Below are 16,786 nucleotides of genomic sequence, written 5' to 3'. Positions count from 1 at the left end.
TTCTCTGTATTTTCATTGAAGAAAGATTTTTCTCCTCGAGAATTAAGAGCTGTAATGTTTTTCGCCTCAGATTCTCCTGAGAATGATATTCCTATGGAGATCACAACAGCGGAACCACAAGTTTCTGAAGCAGTATATGATTGTGTTATTTGTGGTCAGAGTGGCCCCTCCTCTGAAGACCGACCTACAGGATTGGTTGTACTGTTACAAGCATCCTCAGGTAAAATCAAAGTAATTTTTCAGTGGATTATCTTAGAGCCTAAGTGTATACAACTCGTTAATAAATATCTGTATTAATTGAAAGTTATATCTTTGTCTTGATATAATGATATGTCATTGATTATATCAATGATATAATCAATGTCTTGATATATAAGGATCTATATAGCAGGAATCAATTTAGATCTATTAGCAAGGATTTTAAATTTGGTTTTATCTGACTTTCCTGGGTATGAGTGTTGGAAGAAGCCCTTTACAGAGAAGTCTCTCTATATGTTATACAGTCTTTTTCCTTAAACTGTGATGGTACATTACCTATCCTAGAAGGCCTGAACAGAGTTCAGCTTTCTTGACAATTTGTTTTAAAGTTGGGCGCATTTTAAGCCCAGAAATATTGTCAGTTAAGTATTTTAACTACAAAAGGCACATTCAGGTAGTTTTGCATTTATTTCTTGAGCTATTAGAAGCAGTAATTCTTGAAACAGCTTGCTGAATATCTTTGCCAATATGTAATTAAAAAATTTTTAAAAAAATTTTTTAGAGCACGCGCATGGGTCATCGGGGGAGGGACAGAGGGAGAAGCAGAGACTCTCAAGCAGATTCTGCACTGAGCAGGGAGCCTGACATGGGGCTCCATCTCATGAGCAAGATCATGATGTGAACTGAAGACATTTAACTGACTGAGCTACCCACGTGTCCCTAAAACTTTTTTTGGAAAATTTTTGAAGGATTTGTCTGAATGCTCTCTATCCTTTCCCATGCTAAAATATTTTAAGGTGTGATAACTCTTACACACTCTAGTCCTAATGTATTCAATCCATTTTCAACAGGAGTTTGTGTGAAGCAAAGAGAAAATAAAATTCTTTGAGCTTGCTTCTGAGCATTTTTTCCTAGGGTGTTTATTCTCTAAACTAGTATAGTAAAGTAGAAAGAGATATGAGACTCCCCTGAGTTCAAATGCAAGTATTGCTTGATGTAATCTGGCTAAGTTTGTTGCTTTCTTTTAAAACTATGGAGACAGTGTTGACTTCAGAGGATTGTTTGCTTAAGTAATGTAATATAGGCAAAAGGATCTAATGGGGTGCTGGTAAACTGGTTTATCCTCTTCTTACTTTTCTTGCTTAAAAATAAAATTCCTCTGGAAAATCCCAGTTGAATAGGATATTGGAGTAGAGCTGTCAAGACCAGAAAGGCCTACTAAAAAGGAAATGTATGGGGTATCAGGGTGGCTCAGTGGGTTAAGTATCTTGATTTTGGCTCAGGTCATGATCTCGGGGTCATGAGATGGAGCCCTGTGCTCAGCGGGGCGTCTGCCTCCCTGTCTCCCTCTACCCTCCCCCTGCCCCTGGGCACATGCGTGCTCTCTGTCTCTCTGTCTCTCTCTCTAATAAATAAGTAAATCTTTAAAAAAATAAGGAGATGTCTGAGAGTATTGGCTAGTTTTGTAGCTATTTCTGTTTTCTACTGCTGTGACAAAACTAGACTATTAGATTATTGCCACTTAACTTTTTATAACTTTTTCACCAAATACTTCATAATCATTAATGTTTTATGTATTCCTTTATTCATTCATCCCACAAATATTTATCGGGAACCTAGGTGCCAGATACTGTCATAGTATAAAACAAAGCAAAACAGAATCTCTGCCCTAATGAAGGCAGAGATTTTGTTTTTTTTTTTGTTTTTTTTGTTTTTTAACAACTTTTTTTTTTTTTTTTTTAATTTATTTGTCAGAGAGAGAGAGAGAGCGTGAACACAGGCAGACAGAATGGCAGGCAGAGGCAGAGGGAGAAGCAGACTCCCTGCCGAGCAAGGAGCCCGATGTGGGACTCGATCCCAGGACGCTGGGATCATGACCTGAGCCGAAGGCAGCTGCTTAACCAACTGAGCCACCCAGGCGTCCCATTGTTTTTGTTGTTTTAATCTTTGTTTATTATTTTATATTTTTAAAGTTGATTTGACCAAATTGTCACTTCATTTAATTCTTTTTTACAATTTTGTACACTAGCTAAACTTATTAATACTGGATAATTCCACTATATTGTAGCTCTTTTTTATAGATAGAAGGAAATGAATAAGAAGCTAACATGAAAAAGCATTAGATCTCTAAAGAGTGACTTTAATAGGGAACTGTAGCAGGTGAAGTCTCTGACTGTTTCCTAACTTTCTGAGCCTCACACACCTACTGACATCTTGCATTTTACCACTCTCTACTTTTTTCCTTACTTTTGACCTCTATTTTAATCTGTCCCTTTTTCTTTTATCTTTTTAAGTTTTAATATGGGATATTTTATTTTATTTTTTGTTTCAAGTTTTTATTTAAATTCTAGTTAGTTAACATATAGTGCAATATTAGTTTCAAGAATAGAATTTAATGATTCATCACTTACATATAAAATCCAGTGCTCATCAAAACAAGTGCCCATCATGCATTTAGCCCATTTTCCCCCATCTCCCCTCCACCAACTCTCAGTTTCTTCTCTATAGTTGAGAGTGTCTAAGGATTTGCCTTTTTCCCCCCTCCCCCAGTGTTCATCTGTTTTGTCTCTTAAATTCCACATATAAGGGGCGCCTGGGTGGCTCAGTGGGTTAAGGCCTCTGCCTTTGGCTCGGGTCATGATCTCAGGGTCCTGGGATTGAGCCCTGCATCAGGCTCTCTGCTCAGCAGGGAACCTGCTTCCCCCATCCCGTCTCTCTGCCTACTTGTGATCTCTGTCAGATAAATAAATAAAATCTTAAAAAAAAAATTCCACATGTAAGTGAAATCAAGTATTTGTTTTTCTCTGACTAACCTGTTTCCCTTAACATAATAAACACTAACTCCATCCACCTTGTTGCAAATAGCAAGATCTCATTCTTTTTGAAGGCTAATATTCTGTTGTGTGATACATCACACACACACACACACACACACACACACACACTATGTTCTTTATCCATTCATCAGACATTTGGGCTCTTTCCATAATTTGGCTATTATTGATAATGCTGCTATAAACATGTGTCCCTTTAAATTAGTATTTTTGTATCCTTTGAGTAAATACCTGGTAGTATAAATTCCTGAGTCATAGGGTAGTTCTATTTTTGACTTTTTGAGGACCCACCATACTGTTTTCCAGAGTGGCTGCACCAGCTTGCATTCCCACCAACGGTGTAAGAAGGTTCCCTTTTCTCCGCATCCTCACCAACACCTGTTGTTTCCTGTGCTGTTTGTTTTACCGTTCTCACAGTATGAGGTGATATCTCTGTATCTGTAGTTCTAATTTGCATTTCCCTGATGATGACTGATGTTGAGCATCCTATCATGTGTCTGTTGGCTATCTGTATATACACCTTCCTTGGGAAAATGTCTCTTTGTGTCTTCTTCCTATTTCTTAACTGGATTATTTGTTTTTTGGGTGTTGAGTTTGATAAGTGCTTTACAGTTTTTAGATACTAACCCTTTATCAGATGTGATTTGCACATAACTTACCCTGTTCCATCAGTTTCCTTTTAGTTTTGTTGCTTGTTTCCTTTGCTGTGCAGGAGCTTTTTATTTTGATGTAGTCCCAGTAACTCAGTTTTACTTTTGTTTCCCTTGCCATAGGAGATGTATCTAGTAAGAAGTTGCTACAGCTGATGTTGAAGAGGTTACTGCTTGTGTTTTCCTCTAGGATTTTTATGGTTTCAGGTCTCATGTTTAGGTATTTAATCCATTTTGAATTTATTTTTATGGATGGTATAAAAAAGTGGTCCAGTTTCATTTTCTTACATGTTGCTGTCCAGTTTTCCCAATACCATTTGTTGAAGACACTGTCTTTTTTTACATTGGATATTCTTTCCTGCTTTGTCAAAGATTAGTTGGCCATACAGTTATGGGTCTATTTCTGGGCCTTCTATTTTGTTCTATTTATCTATGTATCTGTTTTTGTGCTAGTATCATACGATTTTGATAGTTACAGCTTTGTAATAGAGCTTGACATCCAGAATTGTGGTGCCTCCAACTTTGCTTTCTTTTTCAAGATTGCTTTGGCTGTTTGGGGTCTTTTGTGGTTCCATACATGGTTTAGGATTGTTTGTTATAGCTCTGTGAAAAATGTTGTTGGTATTTTGATCAGGATTGTATTAAATATGTAGACTGCTTTGGATAGTATAGACATTTTAATAATATTTATTCTTCCAATCCTTGAGCATGGAATGTTTTTTTCATTTCTCTGTGTCCTCTTCAATTTTTTTTAAAGTGTTCTATTATTTTCAGAGTACAGATCTTATACCTCTTTAGTTAGGTTTATTCCTGGGTACGGTATGGTTTTTGGAGAAGTAATAATGGGATCGCTTCCTTGATTTCTCTTTCTGCTGCTTCATTATTGGTGTACACAAATGAAACCAATTTCATTACATTGATTTTTTTATCCTGTGACTTTGCTAAATTCTTGTATCAGTTTTAGCAATTTTTTGGTGGAGTCTTTTGGGTTTTCTACCTAGAGTATTATGTCTTTTGCCAATAATGAAAGTCTGATTTCTTCCCTGCCTATTTGGATGCCTCTTATTTGTTTCTTGTCTTATTGCTAGGCTAGGACTTCCAGTACTATGTTAAATAACAGTGGGGAAAGTGGATGTCACTGTTTTGTCCTGATTGTAGAGGAAAAGCTCTCAGTTTTTCCCCATTGAGGATGGTATTAGCTGTGGCTTTTTTGTACATGGCCATTATGAAGTTGAGGTACGTTCCCTCTATCCCTATTTAGTTGAAGTTTTTATCAAGAATGGTTGCTGTATTTTGTCAGGTGCTTTTTCTGCATCTGTTGAGAGAATCATATGGTTATTCTTTCTTTTACTAATGTGGTGTTTCACATTGACCGTTTTGTGGATGTTGAACCACCCTGCATTCCCTGTAGACCAGAAATAAATCTCACTTGATCATGGTGAATATGAATATGGAACATTTTAACCACATAATGGAGTAAAGAGACTAGTGAAATGAACTTCCATGTCTCCATCAATCTTCAATAGTGATTAACTTGAGCTAATCTTATTTATCTTCCCCCATGCCCCAAATTATACTGAAGCACGTTCCAGACATCATTTCATTTCATTTCATCTATAAATATTTTTACTGTTTCAGTTAAAAAGAAAGTTCTTATTTTTAAAACATAACCACAATGACTCATAAGTAAATTAGTTCCTCAGTATAATTAAATATCTAATCAGTGTTCAAAATTTTCCAGTTGTTTCTTATTTACTTTATTAGATTAATTAATTTATAGTTATAGGGTCTCCTTGTAATCTTTTAATTAGCAGTTTCCTTTTCATCTCCTGTTTTCCTCTTCCATTCTCTCAAGTAGGTGCTCTCTTACTTCCGTACATTTTACTCTTTTTTTTACAAAATTGGCTCATTGAAGAACATTTTGGATTTTGCTGAATATATCCCCATGATGTTTAACTCTTTCCTCTGTCCACTCTGTTTTCTGTCTGTTTGAGATAATTCACTTTAAATGATGACTATTGCCTAGAGAAGTCAGTTCATCAGAGATCATAAATCTTTCATTTTTTGTTTATTACCTGAAATATTTCTATAAAAGAAATTTTACTTCATTAACTATTTTGGTTACAAATAAATTATACTTGAAAGACAGGATAAATACCATCTTCTTTCCCTTTATTTAGTAGTGCTCCAAGAATTGAGGTAGTGGTTCTTTAGTACTTTCCCAAAATAATTAATTAGTACTAGTATTAGTACTAGTACTCTTATATATATAATATATAACACATGCATATTATATATATAATGATACTATTAATTAGTATCATTATGATCTGTTGTGGTTAATTTCTTGTTAATGATCACATTCTTCTTTGTTCAGTGAGAGCCTCTTCATATTACTTCCTCAGTTCTTTAATACAAAACTTACAGACTTGGGAGTTTACATCTTTTGGCATGGCAAGTTATACCTTTCTCTTAGTTTCTTTTACTGGGAAATGGTATTTAGAGACCACGGTCTGGGTGCTAGTTATTGCTCTAGACTTTTTTATAGCCATCAATCCTTTATTGGCCTGTCTTGAAACCATGCATCAAAGAAGAGTCCCATGATTTCTCCCCTTAGTCTAACATTCGAGTTGTGCTGAATTATAGACTTTTGATTAGGAGTCCTTCAAAACACTGCTTAAGTTAAGGGCCTTTATAGCAGTTTTATAAAGTTCTAAAGGGATTGTTTTATATGCTGTCTCATTATTGTGCAGAATGTCTGTTGTAAATATTATTGACTTGGGGAATTTCAGTTCTTCGTAGAAGAATACAATATTATATAATCTTTTCCATTTTATTACTCACCACAGTCTTTGAAAAACTCAAGAAAGTCAGTGTTTTAATCGTAGTGCTTTAAAAAACATATGTAATAAACAAAAAGCCTGTAATAAGGAACTGAATCCAGAAAGACCTGCAGATTGAGATTTTTAAACCAAATATCAATGTTCTTGTAGAAAAATGCAGATAGTCAAAAACATGAACGGCAAGGAGGGGAGATAGAGCTGCAAAGAAGCAGAATTTTTGTATACTATTGGAAGTTGATATTAATGTTTCCACCTTAACTCTTAGAAAGTGAAGGTAACCATTTAAGAAAAATCTAAGATGAGAAATGAGAAGAGAATCAATATGGTAAACTAGAATATTCAATTAATCACAAAAGTACGTGGTAATAAACAAAGTGAGGAACATATAGAAATAAAAAGCAAAAAGCAGAATTAAGCCCTTCTAAATCAATAATTATTTGAAATATAAATGTATTCAACTCTCCAATTAAAAGGCAGAGATTGATAGAATAGACTAAAAAACATGAATATGCTGTCTATAAAAGACATTTTAGATCCAAAGACACAAATAGGTTGAAAATGGATGGGAAAAAGTATTCCATGCAAATAGAACCAAAAGAGAGCTGGGATGACTCTGCTAATTTCATACAGAATAGATTTTAAGCAAAACATTGTCACAAGAAGAAAAAGGACATTATATATTGATAAATGAGTCACTCCATCAAGAAGATGAAATAGTTATGAACATGATACATACCAGAGCCACCTGGGTGACTCAGTTGGTTAAGTATCTGACTTTGACTTAGGTCATGATCTCAGAGTCCTAGGATTGAGCCCCATGTCCGTCTGCCTCTGTCACACAACAGGGAGTCTGCTTCCCCCTCTCCCTCTGCCCTGTGCCTGCTTATTCTCTCTGTTTCTCTCTCAAATAAATAAAGTCTTTTTTAAAATTTTGTTTGTTTTCTTTGTTTTAAAAGATGTAATACATACCAAATAGGGGCGCCTAGTTGGTGCAATTAGTTAAACATCTGACTCTTGGTTTTGGCTTAGGTCATGATCTCAGGTCATGATCTTAGGGTTGTGAGATTGAGCCCTGTGTCAGGCTCCTTGCTCAGTGCAGAATCTGTTTGGGATTCTCTCTACCTCTCCTCTGGCCCATCCCTCATGCTCTTTCTCTTTCTCAAAATAAATAACTTTATTTCTCAAAATGAATAAATTTAAAAAAAAAGAATACATACCAAACAGCAGAAACCCAAAATATATGAAGCAAAAATGGACAGAATTAGAGGGAGAAGTAGTTTTATGGTAATAGTTGAGACTTCAGTGCCCCGTTTTAAATAATGGGTAGAACAACTAAACAGAAGATCAAAAAGGGAAAACACTTCAGCGGCACCCAGGTGGCTCAGTTAGTTAAGCCTCAGGACTGCTGACTTTGGCTCAGGTCATGATCTCAGGGCTGTGAGACTGAGACCCATGTTGGGTGTGTGCGGAGTGTGGAGTCTGCTTAGGAATCTCTTTCTCCTTCTCCCTTTGCTTCCCCCCCCCCACGTCTCCCTCTTTCTCCCCCTCTCTAAATTAAAACACAAAAACAAACCACTTTAACAATAGTATAAAACAGATCTAACCAACTTATATAGAACACTTTAGCCACAAGAGTAGAATACACATTTTTCTCTGTTGTACATAGAAAATTCTCCAAGATAGACTATGTATTACGCCACAAAAGAAACCATAATACATTTAAAAAGATTGAAATCATCCAAAATATCCTCTCTGATAAGAATGGAATGAAACTAGGTCATTAAATTGGAAAATTTGAAAACTGGAAAATTCACAAATAAATGGAAATTTAAATAGCACATTCTTTTAAAAAATTTTTATTTTATTTTTTGTTTTTGAGTTTTAAAAATTTTTATTTTTTTTCAGTATTCCAAAATTCATTGTCTATGCACCATACCCAGTGCTCCATGCAATATGTGCCCTCCACAATACCCACCACCAGGGTCACCCACCCCCACCCCTCCCTTCCAAAACCCTTAGTTTGTTTCTCAAAGTCCATTTTCTCTCATGGTTTATGTCCCCTCCTGATTTCCCAGTTATGCTGAGAAAAGTAAGTCAAGCAGAGAGAGTCAGTTATATGGTTTCATTTACTTGTGGAACATAAGGAATAACATGGAGACATTGGGAGATGGAGAGGAGAAGTAGTTGGGGGAAAATAAAATAACACATTTTTAAACAACTACTGGGTCCAACAAGAGATTACAAGTGAAATTAGAAAATGCTTTGAAATAAATGAAAATGAAAACACAACATACTAAAACCTATGGGAAAGTAGTACACAGAAGGAAATTTGTAACTGTAAATGTTTACTTTAAAAACAAAGATCCCAAATCAGTAACCTAACTTTACACTTTTAAGGAACTTGAGAAAGATAAGCAACCTAAACCCAAAGCTAGCAGATGGAAAGAAATAATAAAGATTAAAGCATAGGTAAATGAAGTAGAGAATAGGAAAACAGTAGAAAGAGTCAGCAAAAGCAAAATTTGAAAAGCAAATTTGAAAATGCCAAAATTGACATTTTTATAGCTTGACTGGCCAAGAGTTTAAAAAAAAACAAAAACCACAGAAATAACTAAAATCAAAAATGGAATTTGTGAACATTACCACAGTCTTAAAGAAATAGAAGACTATAAAGGAATATTATAAACAATTTTATATCATGAATTTGGTATCCTAAATGCAATGGATAAGTTCCTAGAAACACAGAAACTACTAAAACTGACTCAAGAAGAAATAGAAAATTTGAACAGACATTGAATAGTTAAAGAGAGTGAATCAGTAATCACAAACTTCTCAATGAATGAAGGCCTAAGACCAGAAAGCTTCACTCATGATGCTACCAAATATTTAAAGAATTATCATTAGTCCTTCTCAAACTTAAAAAAAAAAAAAAAAAAAGCAAAAGAAAAAGAGGGAATACTTGCTAATTCATTCTATATTAACAGCCTTATCCTGATGCCAAAGACACATAAAAATATCACATGAAAAGAAAATGATAGACCTAGTATCTTTTATGAATATAGATCCAGAAATCTTCAACAAAATCCTAGCAAGCCAAATCCAGCAGTGTATTAAGAGGATTATACATTATACTTAATATTATTTTGGTTCCTAGCATCTCCCTCCTTCTGTCTCTTCTTTCTGCTGCTGCTGTAAATCTCTTCAGAACTTAGGGCCCACATTTATATGTCTAATACTGTTTCCTGAAGAATATCCTTCCCATGCTTACTGAGTCTTGTAATAATATATGGCACTATATGTTTATATCCCCACTCCCTTTTTTTGTGCTTTAGATATTTTACAATTATAAAATCTTATTATTATTTTTTCTCTCTTGCTATATACCTCTTTCCAAACTTTTCATTTTTAAAGTTTTGAATCTACAGAATACTCTTTCCCTGCATTCAACAATTGTTGACATATTGCCATGTTTGTTTTTCTTTTCCTCTCTTATCTATATACACATATACACACACACACTTTTTAGAAGAAAATGGCAGATGTCATGATGTTTTATCTCTGAATACTTAAGAATGTATCTCCTAAGAACAAAGATATTCTTCTATATTATTATACCCAAGAAATTTAATAGTAATATCTAATATTTTGTGTTCAGATTCTCAGTATTTTTATAACAGGTTTTTAAAATAAAGATTGGTTGATTATTTATTTATTTATTTGACAGAGAGAGAGAGAGAGAGAGCGAGGGCGCGAGCAGAAGCAGGGGTAGTGGCAGGCAGATGGAGAAGGAGAAACCGACTCTCCGGCTGGGCTGGGAGCCCAATGCAGGGCTCAATTCCAGGACCCTGGGATCATGACCTGAGCCAAAGGCAGACATTTAACTAACTGAGCCACCCAGGCGCCTCAGATTTTTTCTTGATCCAAGAAAACGATCATACATTGCATTTAGTTGTCATTTCTTTTTCTTTTTTTTTTTTTAAGATATTATTTATTTATTTGAGAGAGAATGCAAGCTGGGCACAGGGGGAGGGGAGATTCAGGGCAAGAAGCAGACTCTCTGCTGAGCAGGGAGCCCCGTGTGAGGCTTGATCCCAGAACCCTAGGATCACGACCTGAGCCAAGGGCAGACACTTAACTGACTGATTCACCCAGGTACCCCTTAGTTCTCATTTCTTGTTAGTTTCCTTGACTAAAATAGTTTCTTCAGGCCCTTTTTAAAATTTTGAAGCGTCTAGGTCAGTTCTGTAGAATATCTCATTTTCCGGATTCCTGTGATTATTTCCTTATTAGGTTTAAGTTAAACATTTTTGGCAATAGCATTATATAAATGATGTCCCTTCCCATTCCATCACATTAAGAGGCTCATAGTGACAGTTTGTCTCATTGTTGGTGATGCCAACCAAGTTTGATCGCTTGGTTATAGTGGTAGGTAATCTATAGGATGATATATTGAGACTCTGACACTTCACCCTTTTACTTGATGTTCCTTGCCTAAATCAATGCATGTGTTATCTGTTACTATTACTCTTTTCAATACTCAAATTTTCTCAAATTTGGCCTTCAGAACTCCTGCAGGTCTTTATGATGTGGTCCCTCTGTGTTTGAATACCCTCTTGCTCTTTATTACATACAATTCCAGGCTCCAACCCTGGATGCACTTCTTTCTCCAAGGATCTCTGTTTCCTTTTAGTGAGAAACAGAATATTTAGAAATAAAGGTTATTGATACTAGAGAATCATAACTTCTAGGTTTTTTCAGGGGACATATTTTGAAAACCATCCTCCATTGCAATCCATCCATCCATCCACCCAAAGTTCATACTAATCTTCTAGTGTTATTTCAAAAAAAAAATTGTCAGATTTTTAAGAATCATTCATTTTGACAAGTGGGAGGGATAGATGGACAGGGAGAGGGAGAGAATCTCAAGCAAACTCCACACTGAGTATGGAGTGTATGTAGGGCTTAGTCTCACAACCCTGAGATCATGACCTGAGCTGAAGCCAAGAGTTGAATGTTTAACTCAACTGAGCCACCCAGGCACCGTTGCCATATTTTAAGATTTATTTACTCTGTAGAAGAAAACTAGAATATCACTTTTTTGGGGGTCTTTAAAAAATATCCTAATTGTAGAAAAATTAGTGTAGCTTGTGATAAATAACAACTTTCAATGAATCATGTTGAATCATGTTGGTTATTTAATGGGCTGTTGTTTTTGTTGTTAATGTAGTTTTAGGGCAGTGCCGTGACAACATTGATCCAAAAAAATTGCCTATCACTGAAGAGGAGCAGATTTACCCTTGGGATACATGTGCAGCAGTTCATGATGTGAGACTTTCATTATTACAGCGTTATTTTAAGGATGTAAGTACCCTTTTTATCATATAGTATTTTTGTCAGCAAAATTGATGGTTACTTTCTCCAGAGCTTTACTTTTTATGTTTTCTTCTATCAAATGTCATTCTTATTTGGAATGTTGACATTTACTAGAAAAAAAGTTTACTACATAGGTAGTAAAGAAATGGAAATCTGTTAATAAGTAAAAATTTCAGGTTGTGTTACAACTATGTTTTAAATGTTGTTTATTGTGAGATATACACATTCAGTTCAGTGCAATGATATTCACTCTATAAAAACTTCTAGATTTACATTGAATATTTTATGAAGATTTTTGCCTTCTTCTTTTATTTGTATTTAAAGATATACAATAAGATCTCATTATAATGCTTTAAAAATGTAAAGTAAACAATAACTGACCTAGTAATGATGAGCATCAGAATAGGATGTGGTTCAGTAGCCTGGACTGAGGAGAAGGCATCTGGTGGTTTCTTGAGGAGATGGTGGTCTAGGGAGGGAGGCATTGTGTAGAGCAGAAAGAGTTCCAGGTGAGGAAAACTGGGGCCTGGTCTTAGCAATGTAAGCTTGCCAGATAAACAGTCTAGGATTCAATTTCCTTGGCTATAAAATAGGGCTCATGTAATTTTTCATGCAGTTACCTACAAGGTTAAAGATTTTTTTAAATCACTTTGCACATTATAAAGGTCAGTATAAATGTATAGTAGAGTTTTTCATATTTAAGCTAGCCTTTTCAGAGTGCTCAGGTTAGATAGGGCTTATAAGGCAGTTTGGAATAGGTAATGAGGACCATGCTTCCATATGTTTTCAGAGGCTTTAAAAAAATTATTATTATTTGGAAAAAGAAGCCTGTGTGTGTGTGTGTGTGTGTGTGCGCATGCACGTGCATGTACTGGCATACATATGCACACATTTTCACACTTTTTTCTTCTCTATTTTTTTTAATATTTTTGCTATATATGTGTGTGTGTGTGTGTGTGTGTGTGTGTGTATGTCATAGACCAATAAATATCTTCATTTTGAAGAAGATGATTAAATTGTACTAAGTTCTGCTTTTGAAGAAATTTACTACCACCTTTATTTGGATTTTATTCTGTTGCCATAATCCTGGTTTTGATTTTGTCATTTTGAATCACTCTAGAGTAGATGAGTAGAGATGAATCCTAGAGCCAAACAGGAAAGCAAAATAACTTGATCAAATGAGAATATAACCCAGACTTAAGAGCAAAATAAGTTTGAGGGAAGGGGAGATCTAATAAAGGAGATAAAGAGTATGGTATCTTTCTTAAAGTATCCAGAATAGTTATTCATTTCTAGAAAAAAATCTCTTTTGTAAGAACTCTGAACTGATATCTGAATTGGACAGAATCTCTATTGTGTGTTTGTCAGTGATGTGGGATTTTATTCTTAAATATATGTATTTTCACACAATACTTTCCTACTTTCAATGTGGCTATTTATATACATAAATAGTATATACAAAATATCTAGTGTGTTCCCTGGACTGTATACCTCTAGAAGTGTAGGGCTGTTCTTACATCGGTTTTATGGTTCCCTCAGGGCATACCACATGCTATGTGGGTTGTAGATGCTTACTAGATTTCTTACTGAACTACTCTAGTATGGTTTCATAGGCAGACAGACTACAGCAGAAGAGTTACTGTTAATGGGCACTGATTTTGATTACAGAATTGAACTGTGTAGACTCTGCTCTCTTCACATGAGTTGCATGCAATTTACAGAGATGACCTATAGAATTTTAGTCATGCAAGTAGTACTGCTGCTGAGACTCTAGAGTATTATATATAAGAGATGGGACCCAGTTGGGAGGGAACCTGAGCTTTGGAGTCGATAGACTTGGGTTTGAAGTGGGGCTCTGGCATTTGTAACTGCGTGATCTTGGTAAATTTTTCATTCCTTTTTTGTAAGGTTTTAATAAATATTGAGGTTAAGATTCAGCATTAAGCAATTCTTAGCACAATGATGGGCACATCATTGAAGTCTTTTTAAAATATTAGTCTTATGTTAGTAAAAGTTTCCTGCCCTTTTTATTCTATCTGATTCGTATAAGAAATCTAACCATAACCATTACATAGACAAATGATATACTGATTTTAGTTAGTTTTTTTTTTTTTTTTTTTTTTTTAAGATTTATTTATTTGAGAGATAGAGAGCAGGATTTGGAGGAGGGGCAGAGGGAGAGGAAGAGGAAGTCTCAAGCAGATTTGTGCTGAGCATGGAGCTCGCTGTGGGGCCAGATCTCAGGATCCTGAGATCATGGGGCACCTGGGTGGCTCAGTTAGTTAAGTGCCTGCCTTCAGCTCGGGTCATAATCCAGGAGTCCTGGGAACAAGTCCCACATCTGGCTTCCTGCTCAGCGGAGAGTCTACTTCTCCCTTTCTCTTTCCCTCTGCCCCTCCTGCTGCTTGTGCTCATGTGCATGCTCTCTCCCTCTCAAATAAATGTATAAATAAAATCTTAAAAAAAAAAGACCCTGAGATCACAACCTGAGCCGAAACCAAGAGTCAGATGCTCAGCTGAATGTAACACCCAGGCGCCCCCTGATTTTAGTTTTGAAAACTAACTGCTTTTATTAAAAGGAAAGATTGATTATGTTTTTATAATATATTGCCAAAGAGAGCAGCTTGTTTATTACCTGAATACCAACCATCCTAAAATGATCTAAATCTCCTACTTCAAGTGGCTCCAAAACATAAAACAGAGATGAGATGTCTCTGTTGCTTTTCTGATTTGTAACAGTAGAAGTTAGCTCACCTGCTGTGGGTATTTGATTTGTGCTGTTATGCATCTTTAAATTGGCTGGGAAAGCATTTTGCACTGTGTCATATTTTCAACTTTTAGTTCCTCGTGAACAATCTTGATTTAACATTGGAATTTTGTTTGTTATTGTTTAAAGATTATTTGGTTATCTTACATTATAATGTAAATGTTTCATCTCAATGTAAAAATAAAGTTTAAAGGTGTACTCAGTTTTAATGGCTTTTAAATCTTTCATGAATTTCTGTCACTCGTAGACCTTTTTTTTTTTTTTAAAGATTATTTATTTATTTGATGGATAGAGATCACAAGTAGGCAGAAGTTGGCAGTGAGTCAGAGAGTGAGGAGGAAGCAGGCTCCTTGCTGAGCAGAGAGCCCGATGCGGGACTTGATTCCAGGACCCTGGGATCATGACCTGGGCCGAAGGCAGAGGCTTAACCCACTGAGCCACCCAGGCACCCATGGTACACCTTTATTGCTCTCACATGGTCATCCATTTACTACATACTCTGGAGAGTAAAATCAGGTTCAGGCCCAAGTACTGTTTAACAGAGGCCAAATGAAAATTCAAAGAAAATTATTTTAGGAGGAAAAGTCTAAGCCCATTTATAGGTTGAAGGAAAAGAATTGGTAGGGAAGGAGAGAAGAGTAAGTTGAAGATGTAAGAGAGGGAGAGGCGATAAAAGCAATTAACTTTTAGAATAGATTTCAAAAAGGTATTGTTGTTTATATAATCTGGGTCCCTTCTTCTGCATATTATATTAAACCTTTGTAAATGTTAAGGTACCTATTGAGGTTATCTTATGGCCAAATTTGTAGTCTAGAAAAATGTATGGAGGGTGATACATTATGCAGAGAAGATATTGGAGTCAGGAAGACCAGTCAGGAAACTTTATTGAAGAGGTGCCTGGGTGGCTTGGTTGGTTAGGTGACCAGCTCTTGACTTTGGCTCAGGTCGTAATTTCAGAGATGTGAGATCAAGCCCCTTGTGGGCTCCCTGCTGAGCGGGGAGTCTGCTTGGGACTTTTTCTCTCTCCCTCTCCTTCATTCCCTCCCTACCTCCCCCACCCCACGTGCATGATTGAGCGTGGTCTCTCTCTCTCTCTCAAATAAATTAAAAAAAAAAAAAAAGAAACTTTATTGAAGAACCCACTCCCCCACAAAAAATGATACAGACATGAATGTTATAGTGGGAACAGAGAGGAGGGGGCAAAATCACAAGTTATTTAGGAGATAGAATCTGTGTGGTTTGGGAGCTAATACTGTGGTGTAAAGGAAAAGAATGTGATGTAGAATGACTTTTAGCTTTTGATGACTAAATAGATTGTGGAGTTTTTTAAACCAAGAGGAAAAGAAAGATTCATGGAGAAAAATGTCACATTTGTAAAAAAAAGATTTTATTTATTTATTTTAGAGAGGGAGTGTGGGCATGTACATGTGCGAGCAGCGGGGAGGGCAGAGGGAGAGAATCTTAAGAAGACTCCAAGCTAAGTGCAGAGCCTGGCTTGGGGCTTGATCCCAGAACCCTACGATCGTGACCTGAGCCAAAATTGAGTCGGACGCTTGATCAGTTGAGCCACCCAGGCGCCCCATGACACATTTTTTAATGTTATCTCAGGGACATCAAACTAGAGATTGCAGAAATACTCAAATATCTGTTCCAGGGGCAAGCGGTTCAAGTTGGTAAAATAGTTGAATTTACTGATTAAAGTCACTCAGGGAGAACAATTTATTAAGAGAGTAGCACAAAAACATATAACCTTAAGGAATATAAACATTGAAGGGGCAGATGAAGAAAAAAGTCTTAAAAGGAAGCCTAAACCAAATGGTTTAAATAGATCAGAGGGACATCAAAAGAGTGTAGCATTATGGAAGCCAGGGGGAAGTAGGTATTTTAAGAAAGAAGTTGTTATTCCATTGTGTATGTATATATATTTATATATACCACATCTTTATCCATTCCTCTATCGATGGACAATTGGGCTGCTCCCATACTTATTATACTTTTATAAATATAGGGGCACATGTATCTCTCTGAATTAAGATTTTTGTATTTTGGGTGTGTATACCCAGTAGTATGATTATTGAATCATGGGGTAGTTCTAATTTTAATTTTTTGAGGAACCTCTTT

The 16,786-nt window shown here is 35.8% G+C and overlaps 1 protein-coding gene and 1 long non-coding RNA gene across 7 annotated transcripts in view; one reads left to right on the top strand and one right to left on the bottom strand.

Moving 5' to 3' along the window:
- The window catches only part of UBR3 (ubiquitin protein ligase E3 component n-recognin 3), a 239,426-nt gene that overhangs the window by 124,669 nt on the left and 97,971 nt on the right, over window positions 1-16,786 (top strand). For all 6 annotated transcript variants that reach the window (XM_059167078.1, XM_059167073.1, XM_059167076.1 and 3 more), the window contains 2 exons: window positions 71-220; window positions 11,753-11,886. In XM_059167078.1, coding sequence (XP_059023061.1) covers window positions 71-220; window positions 11,753-11,886 — 284 coding nt within the window. The remainder of the gene's footprint in view (window positions 1-70; window positions 221-11,752; window positions 11,887-16,786) is intronic.
- The window catches only part of LOC131827115 (uncharacterized), a 133,983-nt gene that overhangs the window by 37,574 nt on the left and 79,623 nt on the right, over window positions 1-16,786 (bottom strand). The window lies entirely within an intron of this gene.

This window comes from Mustela lutreola, chromosome 3 (assembly GCF_030435805.1).
Source record: "Mustela lutreola isolate mMusLut2 chromosome 3, mMusLut2.pri, whole genome shotgun sequence".
Lineage (NCBI taxonomy): Eukaryota > Metazoa > Chordata > Mammalia > Carnivora > Mustelidae > Mustela > Mustela lutreola.
This window is presented reverse-complemented; position numbering and strand designations above follow the sequence as displayed.